The sequence below is a fragment of the Oryctolagus cuniculus genome, chromosome 3 (genome assembly GCF_051225735.1).
Source record: "Oryctolagus cuniculus isolate XC-2025 breed Fujian yellow rabbit chromosome 3, ASM5122573v1, whole genome shotgun sequence".
In the NCBI taxonomy this organism is placed as follows: Eukaryota; Metazoa; Chordata; class Mammalia; order Lagomorpha; family Leporidae; genus Oryctolagus; species Oryctolagus cuniculus.
The window spans coordinates 157,324,034-157,341,215 of record NC_142869.1 but is presented as its reverse complement, the minus strand read 5'-3'; the positions used below and the strand labels follow the sequence as shown (position 1 = coordinate 157,341,215).

At 37.7% G+C, this 17,182-nt stretch overlaps 1 protein-coding gene across 1 annotated transcript in view; it reads right to left on the bottom strand.

The window, feature by feature from the left end:
- Positions 1-10,493: 10,493 nt before the first annotated feature.
- The window catches only part of CPED1 (cadherin like and PC-esterase domain containing 1), a 587,225-nt gene continuing 580,536 nt past the window's right edge, over positions 10,494-17,182 (bottom strand). Inside the window, exon 17 of the mRNA XM_089329475.1 lies at positions 10,494-10,573. Coding sequence (XP_089185601.1) covers positions 10,509-10,573 — 65 coding nt within the window. The 3' untranslated portion in view covers positions 10,494-10,508. The remainder of the gene's footprint in view (positions 10,574-17,182) is intronic.

Here is a 17,182-nt window from a genome sequence, read left to right as displayed (position 1 = left end):
AACCCTGATCTCCACTGAAACTCACGAACTGATGGCTTTGTAAACCATATAAGGAGGAAACTGCAATACAGACATCAATGAAATCACAGGTAGTTTTTACTCAGTATTTTCCATCTTGGCATATTTTCTGATCTACAAAATGGATTTATTTTAAGATATTTTGATAGTTCAGATTTTATTGCCCTCATTTTAAAAAAGCAGTGTTGAAAATATAATTGAATGTTTTCCCAGATTAAAATTGTATACTTGCTTGCTGTCATTCAACCACTCAACATGTTAAATTTTCTGGATACAGGGGATATGCCTAAATTGAATTATGGTGTTCAGTGGAGTATTTTGCAATACATTTAAAACACAAAATAAATTGTTCAGAAAAACTAAAATCGCAGTGAAAAAGCTCAGTAGTTCCCCTAGGTAGGTTTGGAGGGGGTCATGATGTATGGGGTCTATACAGTCTTAGATAGGTTTGAAGGAGGGCATGCTGTATGGGGTCTATACTGTCTTGGCTCTGAGTATCCCCACCTAATTCTTTTCTTTCCATGAAGACTATAAAAGGCCTGAGGTGAAGATGTCAGTCTAACAATGTTGTCCCACAATTGTATGCAAAATTTTTGAAAGTAAAATACTTTACCTCTAATTTAACTGTCTCTTTTTACTTGATCGCCCCTCTGCCATGCTCCCTCCTGCTGAAGATATTGAAGCAGCAGTGACTTTTTTTAGGTTTAACCAAGCTGAGATTGGGTTGAGGATATACTAGTTTCACTTTAACTTACAAAGACATTTTGGGGTGTTCCAATAAAACCAGTGAGAAATGGTGTGATCCCTATGTTCTCATATATGAGCAGGTAACTTCTTTTCATTTGTTTATTCATTAAATGGAGAAGAAAAAAATAAAAACTAATGAAATGCAAAGCTAAGTCCAAGAAGATGAAACCACATAATGAAATCAAGATAAATTAATCTGTCATTGAAAGTGAATTATAATCCAAAACTTTCAGATTAAGTGAAAAGAAATAAGTCACTAAGAAAAAGAGATAAAGTTATAACAGAAATTGTTAATGGTATTACAGCCCCAAAATGGAGAAGAGTAAATTATATAAACACATTAGAAAAGTATTCTTCATTTGACATTTTCATGCCATATATATGTAAAACCACCTGAAAGGCTTATCTTGACCCCCAGAAAATTTGAGTGAGTAGACCTGGGGTCAGGTTAGACTTTGAAAATCTAATTGGCGCTCAGATGGTGCTCACACTGCTGACTTAGAGGTCACCCTTAAGAGAATCATAAATTTTCTTAGTCATTTTAAGTGTCTTCTTCATTTCCTCCTTTCACCTTCATTGTAATAAGTTTTGCAGCCTGTGCCATAGTTTAAAAACTATTGTCTTCCTATAAATATTGTCTTTCATTAATAATGGTAAAATTCTGATTGTTTCTATTCATTTCCTCTCTGCTTTATTGAGTAGAAATCCTTATTTTTAGAATACATTTACCATCACATTTTGTCCAGTAGCAATTCATTTCTGACCCTAATGAGTGCATATTTGAATTCTGAGAGATTCAAATGAATGATTACACCCATATTCAAGTCTTCAGGAGTTTGCACAAGAATCATTTAGATTTCTGTTGTTTCAAAAAATAAAACAAAAACCTGAAGCCATTGCATAAGAAAAAAATAACTTGTTATTTTCACTATGGTCAAAAAAAATCATATGACCACATTTGCCTATTATGCTTACCGAGGGAGTAGTTATATTTTATGAAATTGAGGTTTTGGTTAACTATTCCAGAGAACCCACAGAAGTGAATGAATTTAGGGCATTTGAGTCATTTTTACTTAGTTGACAAGGTGATAATTGATTCTAGATTACTTGGCGCATGTAACTGCCCCTGGCAAGTTTCTGGATACTGCCAGATGTTGGGCACTGCTTTTGGAATGTTCAAGGACAGCTTCTCATTAGTGTGGCATGGAAGCCAAACCTTTGTGTTTCATTTCACAGAAATTAGATACCTTAGTCATCCCGGTTTTGTAGGGTGCATTTCTTAATATCTGAGAGGGACAGAAACCAACTCATTGATTTATTAAATGGGATAGAGATCACTGATTTAAACACATATACCCCCATAATTTAAGCAAATTTAAGTGAAAGCTCACCTCCTTCCATTGCAGACTAATTTTCTATTTTTATACTTCAAAATTTGCCAGGGAAGTATGACATACAGGCCTACGTATGTTTGGTAAAGCAAATTAACAAATGCTTAGTGACTGTCATGAACAGATATAGGCAGTCACATCTTCAAGCAAGTACTTTCCTAATAACTGAATTAAAAGTCCAAAAATGACTTCCAAAAGGCTAGTAAGAGATTTACACTTCCAGGAAGATGAAGTAGACATAATCTTACCTATTCCTTCTGTGTAAAATAACTAAAATCCCTGGACGTCATACTACTAAGGCACGTCCAAGTTGGAGTTCCTGAAGTGCTTGGGATATGGAGGTACCCAGTTCATGAACTGCTGAACCCACGAGTTAACTCATTAATATTTTAATGTGCCTCAGTTTAACCTCTCAACAAAGGCAAGACAAAATATTGGCATGAATCAATTTCTTAACTCCTTAGTTCCATCTGGAGCTACCAAAAATCTTTGAGGAATGTTTGGAAGAGCACAACAGTGCTATATGAAGAAAAGTATTTCAAAAGTCAATGGAAAATGAAATCAAGAGATAAGTTTGTTTTGTTGCAAAAAAGTTGGAATCCATGCATATGAGGAATCTTCAAAAAGTTCATGAAAATTCAAATTTTGAAAAAACTACGCATGGATTTCAGAAAAACCTTTGCACCAAATAAACATATTATTTAATTCTATTTTCCATGAACTTTTTAAAAGTCCTCTTATATAAAAGTTACGGAAGCATGTTGATTTTTATTTTGAGGAAATAGTGATTATAAATTGGAAAGTTCTGACATTTCCATTTTAACAACTCCCTATGGATCAGAAACTGAAAGCCTAAAGCAAGAATACAAAAAGGAGCATAAAATGTTACTCCCCTAGGAAGTACTTTAATCAGTAGATGAAAGAGTTGGAAGAGCCCTCAGAGACAAAATGACCTTAGCAGGAAGACAGGGAGTCCTAACAAGATCAAAGGACTCATTCTAGATAACGCTTCGGCCAGCAGAGGTCTTGCTCCAGGTCCTTGGTATCAATGCCACGTTGTTCTCTGGAAGTAGACCCTTGCTGAGTTCAGCAGAGAAACAGCATGAGAAAAATGACTCTAACTGCACTTCAGACCCTAAAAAGATGCCAATTTTCTTCCCTTTTTAAATATTTTCTGGCATATTCTTCAAATAGATCTGTAAAGGGGAACTTTAAAAAGTTATTGGAAAATGGAGTTAAAAGATATGATTACTTTGGTACAACAACTTTGAAAACCATGTATAATTTTTTTTCATAAGTTGTATTTTCCATGAACTTTTCCATGAAGACTCCCTCATATAAGGGAAGCATGCTTTAAAACAATATGGAATATTTAGCAGTAGGTAGAGTAGAATTCATTTCCCAACGTACTTGTATCATAAATTATACAAGTCACAACCCTTTCACTATTTATCCAAACTCACTAAGCACTGATTCCTTTTACTTATCTACCTTTTCCTGGCCCACTATCATCACAAGATATAGAACAGAGCTCCAGTTTCACAGGTCTGAGGTACGAGGTGTTTTTCCTTTGCCCTGCTTGCCCAGTTTAATTTGTTGCTTAGTACCTCGTGAGCCAGCTTCCTGGGCATGCCCCCTTGTAGTCACACAGAGCTCATGTTTAGAAGGGCCCTGCACTTGGTCTAATATTCAAGAGGACAAAAGGTTGTCACCTTGATTCTCTTAATAGGTTTTGAACAGAGACCTTCATTTCAGTTCTGCACCAGGCACATTACAGTGGCAATGTGGGAAAAGACATTTTGATGTTCATCAACATTACTGTCAAGAAACTGAGAGCAAATGTTTAAAAATAAACTTGTGGTATTTCTTGAACTTTTTAAGCTTGCAATGCAAACGGTATCTATACTAGCAGTTCTGACCTTGAAAACACAAATATTACTCTAAGCCCAAAGTTAATAAAAAGGGTCCTTCTTAATTTCTACCTTACAACATGCTTTATGTTTCAATTTATAATTTCAAGATAACTTGAGATGAACTTCTATGACCTTAATTTGTACATGTATGAAAATACATTTGAAGAGAAAATTGTACCAGGAATTGATAAGCATTTCAAGGACAAAGGGTCCATTGAAAATTTCACTGAGATCAATATATGCACTATTCAGATGACCTTAAATTCACATCAAGGTTATCCAATTATGTTTCTTAGTGTCTAGAACAAACTTCACAATGTGTACGGAAGAGGTTCTACCTCCTACGTGTGCAGAGTAAGGTCTCCTGGGCATAGCACACAGATGTTAAGTCAAATACCAATGTTATTGCTAGTATGTCTCACTAGATGGCGTTAGGAGCACCTGAAATAGCTGAGCACCACATGAGAGAGTCCTGAAAAATCCCTGTAGCATTTTCTTAAATTATAGAATAATCCATTTCTGAAAGGAAAAACATTTTAACATAACTTTTGCACATTTCTGTATGCCTACTTATACATAAGTGCTTTTCTTTCAAAGTGAAAAAACTAACAAAATGCCGTGGCAAAGGATGCACTTTGTACCTTAAGCATTATCATATTTTCAGAAGTGGCTTTCCTTTCTTGCTGATGAAACACCTGCAATGACTACTGTGCTCCCATCCATTCTGCCAAACAGAAAAGGCTGTTTTTATAGCCCTTTAAACGTCTTTTCTTCCAAAATGTAGAAAGAGTGCCTGATGGATGGCAGCATGCCTTATGTAGAGTCGGATAAACAAGTTAATGATCACACTGAGCCCAAGTTTTCAGGCTACATAATCAAGAGTCATTAAATTATAGTTTTCTGACTCTAAGACTCATTGCATGTAACAAGCAGTGAAGTGGGTTAGAAAATTATGGCCTCAAACAAATAAAGTGGATTCGTTTATTTTGCTGATGTCGCCAAACAGCTTCTGACATCCAGACTACTGGCCTTTCCTTTAACAGACGCAGTTGACTGGGATGTAATTTCCACCATTATATATAGAACAGATTTCTCCCTATTCATATAGTATTTCAAGTGCAGAGAAACTTAACAATTGCTAGAAGGCAGTGATTAGATCAGAGGGTATCTCACAATTGTCATCAGGATTTTTTTTACTGCTTTAAAGACAAATCTTTTGGACGCAATGTGTTCTTATTTGTCAGTATCCACTGAGGCTTTGCACACAGCTATCAAGTAATTAAAGTGCTACTTTGTTTATCATTGATCTACATTTTGACTGATTTTATTTACTCATTATTTGTTTAATCTGAATGCTGGGTTGGGGAAAGAAAAAAAGGATTGGAGAGAAGAGGAGAGGAGAGGAGAGGGAGAGAAAGAAAGAAAGGAAGAAAGAAAGAAAAAGAGAGAATGAAAGAAAAAAAGAAGGACGGATGAACGGACCGAAGGAAGGAAGGAAGGAAGGAAAAAAAATTTTAATATTTATTTATTTTACTTGAAAGGCAGTTACAGATAAAGAGAGGCAGAGGCAGAGACAAAGATAAAGAAAGAGATCTTCCATCCACTGGTTCACTACCCAAATGGCCATAATAGCTGGAGTTGGGCCAGTCCAAAGCCAGGAACTAGGAGCTTCTTCCGGGTCTCCCACATGGGTGCAGGAGCCCAAGAACTTGGACCATCCTCCACTGCTTTCCCAGGCTTGTTATCAGGGAGCTGGATTGGAAGTGGAGCAGCCAGGACTCAAACTGGTACCCATATGGGCTGCCAGCACTGTAGATGGTGGCTTAACCCAATATGCCACAGTGCTGGGCATGAAAAATTTTTTTAAATCTGTTTTATGCACTAAGCTTGTTTTCTAGAAAATAAATCTGCTAGTTTAGAACTATAGGAAATGTTTTGTGAAATTCAGTGGATTTCAACATTTCTTATTATATGGGCAGAAAGCACAGATATCTTCTGGATTTTTCTTTAGGAGTAAATTCTAAAATTCATAGGATACTTACTGATTTCCAGAGAAATATATTTAAAGGCATCTAAAATGTTGAGAGTGAAGGAAACTCTATCAGTTATTGGGAGTGTAATTCTGTTAAAGCAAAACCGTTGAGATAAAAGGTATCTCAAGGGTTTACTGAGCCATGCCTGATGCTGACCTGTGCAGGACCAGGTCCTGGGACAAATTCATATCTTGTTTACATCTACTAGCAGTTGCAGAGATGCTACACCTAAAGCCAAGAGAATTTTTCTTTTTACAACAAAAGTTGGGGTGGGTAGGGAGTATATGTTGTTTACATGGAACTCACTGGCTATGGAGGAGAAGGGTGGATAACGTGAAGCAGGCAAAGCTCGGGGCAGGAGGCTATCTCCACATCCATACGGAGAGGTACCTGCTGGTCTGGGTTGGCCGGGGTTAGCAGCCTGGCAGGTTTATGGGAAGCAGGAGCAGGTGGCACGTGGCTGTCAGGTGTTCCAGTCAGCACCATAACATGCATCCAGTAGTGTGGAACAGCCGTTTGTTGGCTTGTTCATGGCTGTTGACTGTCTAGCTTCCTTTATCTCTTCTTGCTGCCTTTTGGCTTCATCATTACATTTATGAAATTTCGTAGGATGGACCAAGTGTTCTGGCCACATCCACATGAGAGACTCGGATGAAACTCCTGGCTCCTAGCTTGGCCTTGTTCAACCCTGGCCATTGTGGCCATCAGGGGCGTGAACCAGCAGACCCAAGATCTCTCTCTGAGTGTCTCTTTCTTTCTCTTTGTAACTCTGACTTTCAAATAAATGAATACACATTTTTAAAAAAAGACAAATGAATGTACTTCATTGCTGAACTCAGAAGTAATTATAAATTTCTCATGTGTGGTGAACCAGAGTTCATGAAATGCTCTCATGAGGACTCTTGCTGGCACGGTTTCTGCAAAACCAATTGAATACACTGCCAAAAAAATAAAGTTACAACAAATTGAATTTAAAGATCTAATTAAATTTTATTTTAAGTCTAGAATCAGGCAACTTCTCATTCTATAAAACGGAATGGGTGTTCTGGTGAGCTGAGTAGAGAGTTTGCCTTTAGCAGCGGAAAAGGGCCAAAGCAAGCAGAAACAAAGAATAAAAAGTTGCTTGGTCACTTGAAAATTACTTTCCTCCTAGGGATAAAAAAAAAAAAAAAAAAAAAAAAAAAAAAAAAAAAAAAAAAAAAAAACAAGAGACTTCCTTATTATTCTGACTCAAGTTGACAGAAACCTATTGTTTCCTTTGGAACCCTGGCCCTCTCCTAAGTTCCGTTTGAGTAGGTGGCACTTAGTCCAAGTGACTCCACTCTAATCTGATTTGATCCGCTGGGCTAGTGCAGGAGCTCATCCAATGCAGTGGCCTCCCATAGACTTTGTTTAACAGAAGTATGGAGAGGTAATTGCAAGGGGCATTTGTTTGAGGGTCTACAGCAAAGGTCTCTTCATAGAAGCATGCCTGAGAGGAAGAATAGAAATAAGGATATAAAAGTTCAGATTAAAGAACCAGGGTTGAACCCTGAGAGTGGTCCAGTGCTTTCCAATAGCCAACGCATGAAAACCCTTTGATTATTTGACGAGTTTCTTAAAAGTTAAGAAGTTAATGTTTTGGTGATGTCCATTCTCTGTTGCTTCTCTTAGAAGGACATGCTTGACCTAGGCATCTCAGCGCTTGCTAGTGCCCTGACAGCGACAGCGACCTGTCCATGATCTTTGGTGGTAAGTCCCTTGAGTTTCATATCAAGCTTTCAGGTTACAGCTCTCAGTGCTTCTTAACATCTTGGGTGAAAGGCCAGCAACCAGGAAACCTGGAGACTTGCGGATGGATGGCCATGTAGTCAGATTTTTTTCTCAATGATGCCAAGTCTGGAGGAAGGGAGAAATTTGGGACCTTTAACTTGGTAATTTACAGAAACACAGGGTAGGGAATTGGAAGGAATGAAAACTTAGTAAGGCTTGATAACATTTGCAAGATAACAATATTCCATCAAATTTCAGGTAGATAACAAAGCTGGTTTTTCCACAATGGGGAAGGAAGTCAATTACATCTCAACCAAACAAACCGACCTTTATTCGTCCATCAGTTACCTGCAATTTACAAAGACATACAAATTGTTCAAAGACAATAGAATTACTGTTCTGCATCTGTTAACTCAAAAAGGTCTGCTGTAATTTTCCACTGATATGAAGATTCTCACCACAGTTATACCCCTTGGATCAAAGGGAATCTAAAAGAAACAGTTTATTCTGGACCACAAAAAAAAGTGGTCTCAATTCTACTGAATTTAGTCTGGTTATTTATATAAACACAATAAGAGCGTTGGTTTACTATATATGCCTTATTAAGTTTATTTTACTAAAATTATCTTCATGAATTCTAGATGTGACTCTTCTATGCCTGTTGAGGATAGTCTCCCAAATGAAGAATTCACCAGTACCTATGTATTTGGATTAGTTGCTCTTTTCTTGAGGCACCCCAAATACCATGAAAGCCCTAGAACTGCCAGGAAGTAAACTTTCTTACTCAGCTATCAGACTAAGAAGGACACTGTAGGGGCCAGTGCTGTGGCGTAGTGGGTGAGGCCGCCACCTGCAGTGCCGGGAACCCATATGGGCACTGGTTCGAGTCCCGACTGCTCCACTTCCAATCCAAATCTCTGTTACGGCCTGGAAAAGCAGTAGAAGATGGCCCAAGTCCTTGGGATCCTGAATCCATATGGGAGACCTAGAAGAAGCATGTGGCTCCTGGCTTCAGATGGGTGCAGCTCCAGCCATTGGGGATAATTGGTGAGTGAACCAGAGGATGGAAAACTCCTCTTTCTCTGTCTCTGTCTCTGTCTGTCTCTCTCTCTCTCTCCCCCTCTCTCTCTGTTTTTCTGTCTTTCAAATAAGTAGACTAAAAATTTTATGTAGAATGACAAAGACAAAATGGGTGTGGTTGGTTTATTACAGATAATATTGCAGATAATTTTTCAGAACTCAGACATCTGAAGAGTTTGTTACAAGAATAACAATTGGCAAGAAAATTTGGTTGTTCCTATAACATGGAAAATAAAGTATGTGCGAAAAGTTATGCACAGAATATGTATAAATATAATGATTAACCCCAGTTTCAAAGAGTACCCATGAAAATGAATGAATATAATCTTTATAGAGAAAATGTCTTCAAATATAATAATCATGACACACAATATATCATGACTAACCAATCATACAGTTATAATACACCAAAAATATTCATATATCAATATGAGCAAGTAAAAAGATTCAGTAAGACTGGAGTAGTTACTAAGTGTCTTATATTAATAAAATCCCATATTCAACTGATATGAATTCTCAACTGAAAATCACTCCATAGAATTTACCAGATTCAAATTAAATAATATTACTACCCAACTAATATTTTTAAAAATAGCTAATTATGATGGATAAAACTATAATATTTTTGCCTAATATTAAGCAAAAAATTTGATAAGATTTGAATATATAGCAAACAAAATTTAATCAGTTATTTTATTTATTTATTTATTTTTTTTGAGCACCAAAGGGGAAACTTGTTGAAGTGAAATGGACACTGTGAGAAACAGCGACTTGATCAGCTCTTGTCCTGACGGTTGATGTACAATGTAATACTTTATCCATTTTAGTATTTTTTTGTTGTTCTAGTACCATTGGTTGAACTCTGTAATTAACACACAATTATTCTTAGGCGTTTAAATTTTAACTGAAAAGTGATCCCTGTTAGGAATTTGGAAAACATTATGCTGAGTGAAATAAGCCAATCCCAAAGGGACAAATACCACTTGTTCTCCTTGATAGGTGACAACTAACTGAGCACCAAAAAGGAAACCTGTTAAAGTGAAATGAACACTATGAGAAACGGTGACTTGATCAGCCCTCACCCTGACTGTTGATGAGCAGCTTAATATGTTATCCCTCTTAGTATTTTTTTTGTTTGTTCTACTTAATACTTTTGGTTGAATACTGTAATCAATACACAATTCTTCTTAAGTGCTGAAACTTAACTGAAAAGTGATCGCTGTTAAATATAAGAGTGGGAATAAGAGAGGGAAGAGATGTGCAATTCGGGACATGCTCAAGCTGACTTACCTCAAACAGTAGAGTTAGAAACATACCAGGGGATTCGAATTCAATCCCATCAAGGTGGCATGTACCAATGCCATCTCACTAGTCCCAGTGATCAATTTCTGTTCACAATTGATGATAATGATAGGACTAAGAGTCAAAGGGATCACATAAACAAGAATAGTGTCTGCAAATACTAGCTGATAGAATCAAAAAGGGAGAGAATGGTCCAACATGGGAAGTGAGATACACAGCAGACCCATAGAATGGCAAATGTCCTAACAGCACTCTGGCCTCAGAATCAGCCCTTAAGGCATGCGGATCCGGCTGAAATGCCCATGAGAGTATTTCAGGCATGGAAAGCCAAGACACTCTAGGGGAAAAAAAAAAAAAAAAAAAAAAAAACCTAAATGAAAGATCTCCACGAGTGAGATCCCAGTGGAAAGAATGGGTCATCAAAGAAGGAGGTACCTTTCTCTGAAGGGAGGAGAGAACTTCCACTTTGACCATGGCCTTGTCTAAAAATGATCAGAGTCAGTGAACTCAGGGGGCTTCCATAGCCTTGGCAGCTCATGACAAGAGCCTAGGGTGATAACTGATTCCATAAACAAGAGTGTCAATTTGTTAAGTCAACAACAGGAGTCACTGTGCACTTACTCCTCATGTAGGATCTTTGTCCTTAGTGTGCTGTACATTGAGATTTAATGCTATAACTAGTACTCAAACAGTATTTTTCACTTTGTGTTTCTATCGGGGTGCAAACTGTTGAAATCTTTACTTAATGTATGCTAAACTGATCTTCTGTATATAAAGAGAATCGAAAATGAATCTTGATGTGAATGGAAGGGGAGAGGGAGTGGATAAGGGGAGGGTTGCGGGTTGGAGGGATGTTATGGGGGGGAAGTCATTGTAATCAATATTCTGTACTTTGGAAATTTATATTCATTAAATAAAAGTTAAAAATTATTTTGTTTTTCATTTGTTATTTTTATTTGCAGGACAATGATATTCCATCAAATTTCAGGTAGATAACAAAGCTGGTTTTTCCACAATGGGGAAGGAAGTCAATTACATCTCAACCAAACAAACCAACGTTTATTCGTCCATCAGTTACCTGCAATTTACAAAGACATACAAATTGTTCAAAGACAATAGAATTAGTTGCCTGTTGAGGGTAGTCTCCCAAATGAAGAATTCATCACCAGATTTCTTTTACAGTACCTATGTATTTGGATTAGTTCCTCTTTTCTTGAGGCACCCCAAATACCATGAAAGCCCTAGAACTGCCAGAAAGTAACCTTTCTTACTCAGCTATCAGACTAAGAAGGACACTGTAGGGGCGGTTTGGGTAAGGGGAGAGGCACCCTCTGGTTTGCTTTCCAAACGCCATGGTCCATGCCAAAATCAGGGATCAGGAACTTGATTCAGATCTCCCATATGGGTGGCAGGAAAATCCAACTATTTGATCCATCACTGCTGTTTCCCAGTATCTGCTTTGGCAAGAAGCTGGAGTCAGGAGCTAGAGCTGGGAATTGAACTCTGGTTCTCCAATATGGGACATGGGCATCTTAAATGTTTGAGTTAACTTGTGTCCTTAACAATGTCTTTAAGAAGTTGGTTCATACTATTTCATGTAATGTTATCCTCTGTTAAGCATGCTTTGTGAACCTCTTCTATAGGTGTTATGAAAAGAAAATCTTCAACCTGGAACTAATCGCAATGTGTAAACAAAATTCTGATTTTAAATTCAGTAACTATGTGTATTGCATTAATTGCGTTTCAGCACAACATAATTTCCCGTTAATGTTAATTTATTCGTCACTTTAAATTATTTACCAATCCATACATTATATTTAATTAATTCAAAATGATGTTTTGATACACAAATTCATACATTACTAATGTCAAGCAAATTAACATATCCATCATCTCACATAATTACCTTTGTGTGCGTGTAGTAAAAATATCTAAATTCTACTCTCATAGTAAATTTCCAATTTTGAATATAACAATTAATTATAGACCTCAGCCTGTACATTAGATCCCTATAATTATTTATCCTGTGTAACTGCAACTTTGTGCCCTTTGACATAAGCTCCATTTTTTCTACCTCTCCATGGTAACCATTCTGTTTCTATATATTCAAGCAATAGTCATTTAAAAAATAATTCCTGGGAATAAGAATTTGTCTTAGTGGTTAAGAAGCGCATATCCCACATTGGAGTATCTGATTTGGATAACTGGTTCCTGTTCCTGACTCCAGCTTCCTACGAATGCAAACCCTGGGAGGCAGAGTTGATGGCTCAAGTGACTGAGTTCTGTCACCTACATGAGACCTGGATTGATATTCTGGCTCCTGGCTTCAGTGGGACCCAGTCCCAGCTGGTGTGGACATTTGGGGAGTGACCCAGCAGATAGGAGCATTCTCTCTTCTCTCTCTCTCTCTCTCTTTCTCTGAAATGAATTTTTTAAAAGTTTTCTGACACCTTAAAGTTTCAGTTGGTTCTTTAAAAGTTAAAAATGTTAATGAACAATTTAATACATTATCCCTCTTAGTAGTTTTTATTTGTCTGTTCTACTTAATATGACTGGTTTAATTCTGTAATTAATACACAGTTATTCTTAAGTGTTGAAATTTAACTGAAATGTGATCCCTGTTAAACATAAGAGTGGGAATAAGAGAGGGAAGAGATGTACAATTTGGGACATCCTCAAGCTGACTTGCCCCAAATGGTAGCGTTAGAAACATACCAGGGGACTCCAATTTAATCCCATCAAGGTGGCATGTACCAATGCCATCTCACTAGTCCAAGTGATCAATTTCAGTTCACAATTGATCATAATGAAAGGACTAAGAGTCAAAGGGAGCACATAAACAAGTCTAGTACCTGCTAATACTAACCGATAGAATAAATAAAAGGGAGAGTGATCCAACATGGGAAGCAAGATACTCAGCAGACTCATAGAATGGCGGATGTCCTAAACAGCACTCTGGCCTCAGAATCAGCCCTACAGGCATTCCGATCTGGCTGAAAAGCCCATGAGAGTATTTCAGGCATGGAAAGCCAAGACACTCTGGCAAAAAAAAAAAAAAAAAAAAAAAAAAAAACTAAATGAAAGATCTCTGTGAGTGAGATCCCAGTGGAAAGAACAGGTCTTCAAAGAAGGAGGTACTTTTCTCTGAAGGGAGGAGAGAACCTCCACTTTGACTATGACCTTGTCTAAACAAGATAAGAGTTGGAGAACTCAAGGGGCTTCCATAGCCTTGGAAACTCATGACTGGAGCCTAGGGAGATTACTGATGCCATAAACAGGAGTGTCAATTTGTAAAGTCAACAACAGGAGTCACTGTGCACTTACTCCTCATGTAGGATCTCTGTCCTTAATGTGCTGTACATTGAGGCTTAATGCTATAACGAGTACTCAAACAGTATATTTCACTTTGTGTTTCTATGGGGGTGCAAACTGTTGAAATCTTTACTTAATGTATACTAAACTGATCTTCTATTAAAAAAAAAAAAAGAAGAAACTAGCAATTCCCAACTTGACTCTCACTGGGATTAAACATGACAATAGGTCTGATCTGATTTCATCATCATTTAAAAAATCATCTATTATTTTTCACTTTATGTTTCTGTGTGGGAGCAAACTGTTGAAATCTTTACTTAATGTATGCTAAACTGATCTTCTGTATATAAAGAGAATTGAAAATGAATCCTCATGTGAATGGAAGGGGAGAGGGAATGGGAAAGGGGAGGGTTGCGGGTGGGAGGGACGTTATGGGGGGGAAGCCATTGTAATCCATAGGCCGTACTTTGGAAATTTATATTCATTAAATAAAAGTTAAAAAAAAGTTAAAAATGTAAAAATAAATACTTCCTGATTTCACCATCTGATAATTACTTTCACATTTGTATTACAAATTTCACTTGAAAATGACTTAGGTAATGTCTTTCAGAAGTGTAGTTATGTTAATAGATTCTTGAGAATAAAGAATATATGTTGAGGGGTCAGCACTGTGGCATTAGTTAAGCCTCTGCCTGCAGCGTTGGCATCCTATGGGTGCCGGTTCGTGTCCTAGCTGCTGTTCTTCCAATCCAGCACTCTGCTAATGGCCTGGGAAAGCCCAAGTGCTTGGGTCCCTGCACCCACGTGGCAAATCCGGAAGAAGCTCCTAGCTCCTGTCTTCAGATCAGCCCAGCTCCAACCATTGTGGCCATTTGGGTATTGAATCAGAGGATGGAAGACCTCTGTCTCTGTCTCTCCCTCTCTCTGACTGTAACACTGCCTCTCAGATAAATAATCTTTAAAAATATATAGATAGATAGATAGATAGATAGATAGATAGATAGATAAATATCGAGTAGATAAGAGCATACATGAAACTCTATCAAATAGATATTGAATTTCTAGGTATAGCCCTTTCTTCCATTCTGTGTTTCTCTGGGCTCACACATGTAAAATAGCAGTATCTTTACATTGTAATTGGTCATTTCCATCCAGTGCAAAGCCAATTCTTTCATGCTTGCATGTTCTTTTGTTAGCTTAACCTAATAACCAGTCAAAACTCAGTTTGCATTGAAAATACATATGAGACAGAGGGAGAAAACGTAATTTTTAAAATATGCAGAAAAGGATAATTAATTAGAAATACTGGAGCCAGCATTATGAGCAGCATGTTAATCTGCTTCCTGCAGATTCCCATGTAAGTGCCAGTTTCAGTCCCGGCTGCTCCACTTCTGATCCAGCCCCGCTGTTAATGCACCTGGGGAAGCAGCAGAAGATGACCTCAGTGCTTGGATCCCTGCCACCCATATAAGATAGCCAGACGAAGTTTCTGGCTCCTGGCTTCAACCTGACCCACTCCTGGCCATTGTGGTCATTTGGGGAGTGGACCAGCGGATGGAAAATATCTCTCTCTCTCTCTCTTTCTATCTCTCTCTATATCTCTTTCTATCTCTATCTCTATCTCTATCTCCCTCCCTCTTTCTCTAACTTTACCTTTCAAATATTTAAATAAATAAATGTTTAAAAAAATAAGTAAATAAATAAAATACCAACATACAGTTTTATGATGTAGATATTTTCCAAAAGCATTTGTAAATAAAAATTAAAATTGGTTTTTCCTCTGTTTAATAACAAGCAAGAAAACTCCTTACACATCAACATTGGTTTCCAATGTCTTGCCGATATTATTTAAAACATAATAAAATATAATTCTTAAAAATACAAGTATATCCTGAAGGACAATGTTTGGCAAATACATTCTAAAACTTGGACTTCAATACACATGAGTGTATAGAACAGTAAGACAAGTAAGACAATAATCCCACCAACCTTTTGCTTTGAACTTTTGAAACCATAACAGCAACTTGGCAGTGTCACTAATGATCCACTTAGGTTTTAAAGTCCTCTGTGAGGTACAATAGTGATTGAGTTATTGGGAATTACTTATTAACATTTATGAGACGTATGTAACTTTGTGCTTGCCTACAAATGTCAGAATGAGTTATGCACTAGTATTTCATGGGAACAATCAATACCATTAAGGGAAGTTAAACAAATTTGGTTGATAGCTGTTTAAAAATATGCGTCAAAGGTACTTGAGATTACAAGTGGCAAGGTTTCTGTGAAATAATCATTAGAACATGTTTCATAGTAGTCATTCTTTTTGTGGTATCCTTACTGATTCCACTTTCCAAGGGAAGCATGCTTTCTGTGTTCCTGACTCTAATTTACCACTTTTGTTTACGTGTATTACATACCTAAATGAGCATGCATGGATTTCAAAATGTTTTGCACCAAAATAAACTTATCTTTGAATTCCATTTTTCCATGAGCTTTTGAAAAAGTACCCTCATATGTGGGTATGCAGCCACTCATTTGGATATTTTTTGAGTCTCCTGTGCTGCTGATCGATCCAGTGAAGGGTGCTGGAGACTTGCAGCTAAAGGCAAAGCTATGCGTGAGCCTGAAGCTACTGGTGTGGAGAAGCACACAATTACACCACCCTGCAGTGAAATGTGATAAAATGGGGAAGTCTAGCATGACCTGGGAGCCCCCAGAGGGACAACACACAACCTGAAGAATGGAAAAAAAAAAAAAAGAGAGAGAAGTCAGAAAGAATTCCTGGAGAATGCAGGAAATAAGCTGAAAGTGGAAATAGGAATTAGCCCGGCAGGGGTGAGAAGAGTGGGAAGAGAGGTCACCAGCGGAGATTCCCCTGTGCCATATATACTGCGAGGTTACGACTGAAATCGATCCACACTGGAGTCGGAACCCTTCTGGGACAAAAACACTGCCTTACTTATCATGCATCTTTGCTGCCTACTTCAGGAAGTGACATTTAATATGTGTACCTTACACTATGTCTGGGAAATAGGAACAAAACTGCTAAGGGATGAGGTTTTCTGACCTCTTTGTGCAAGTTATTCTAGCAGGTCTTGAAAGTTGAGTTCATCATGTCAAGGATGACAACAGAATAGGCAAGAGAACTCTTTCAAAGTCATAGCTTCTTTTTGGGCAATTGTCAATCTTAACTCAGTTTAGAGATGTTTCTGGGGCTGACATCCAGAGCAGGAGTACACTAAGATGAGAGTAAGGTACATGACTCAAAGAAAGAATGTGGGAAAAAATGGAGCAGTAAGAGTACCAAAGAGTAAAAAGAACAGTACATTAAAAGTAAGGGACTGGTGTTCAAATATAGTGGGTTAAGCCACTGCTTGGGACACGCACATCCCTGTCAGAGAGCCTGGTTCAAGTCCTGACTGCTCTGCTTCTACTCCAGCTTCCTGCTAACGTGCCTGGGAAGGTAGCAGATGATGGTTCAAGTGCTTAAGCTTCTGCCACACATATGGGATACCCAGATAGAGTTGCTGGCTCCTGGTTTTGGCCTGGGCTAGCGCTGCCTGTTATGACCATTGGAGAGTGAAACAGCAGATGGAAGATCTCTCTCTCTCTCTCTCTTTCTCCAAGTGTGTCT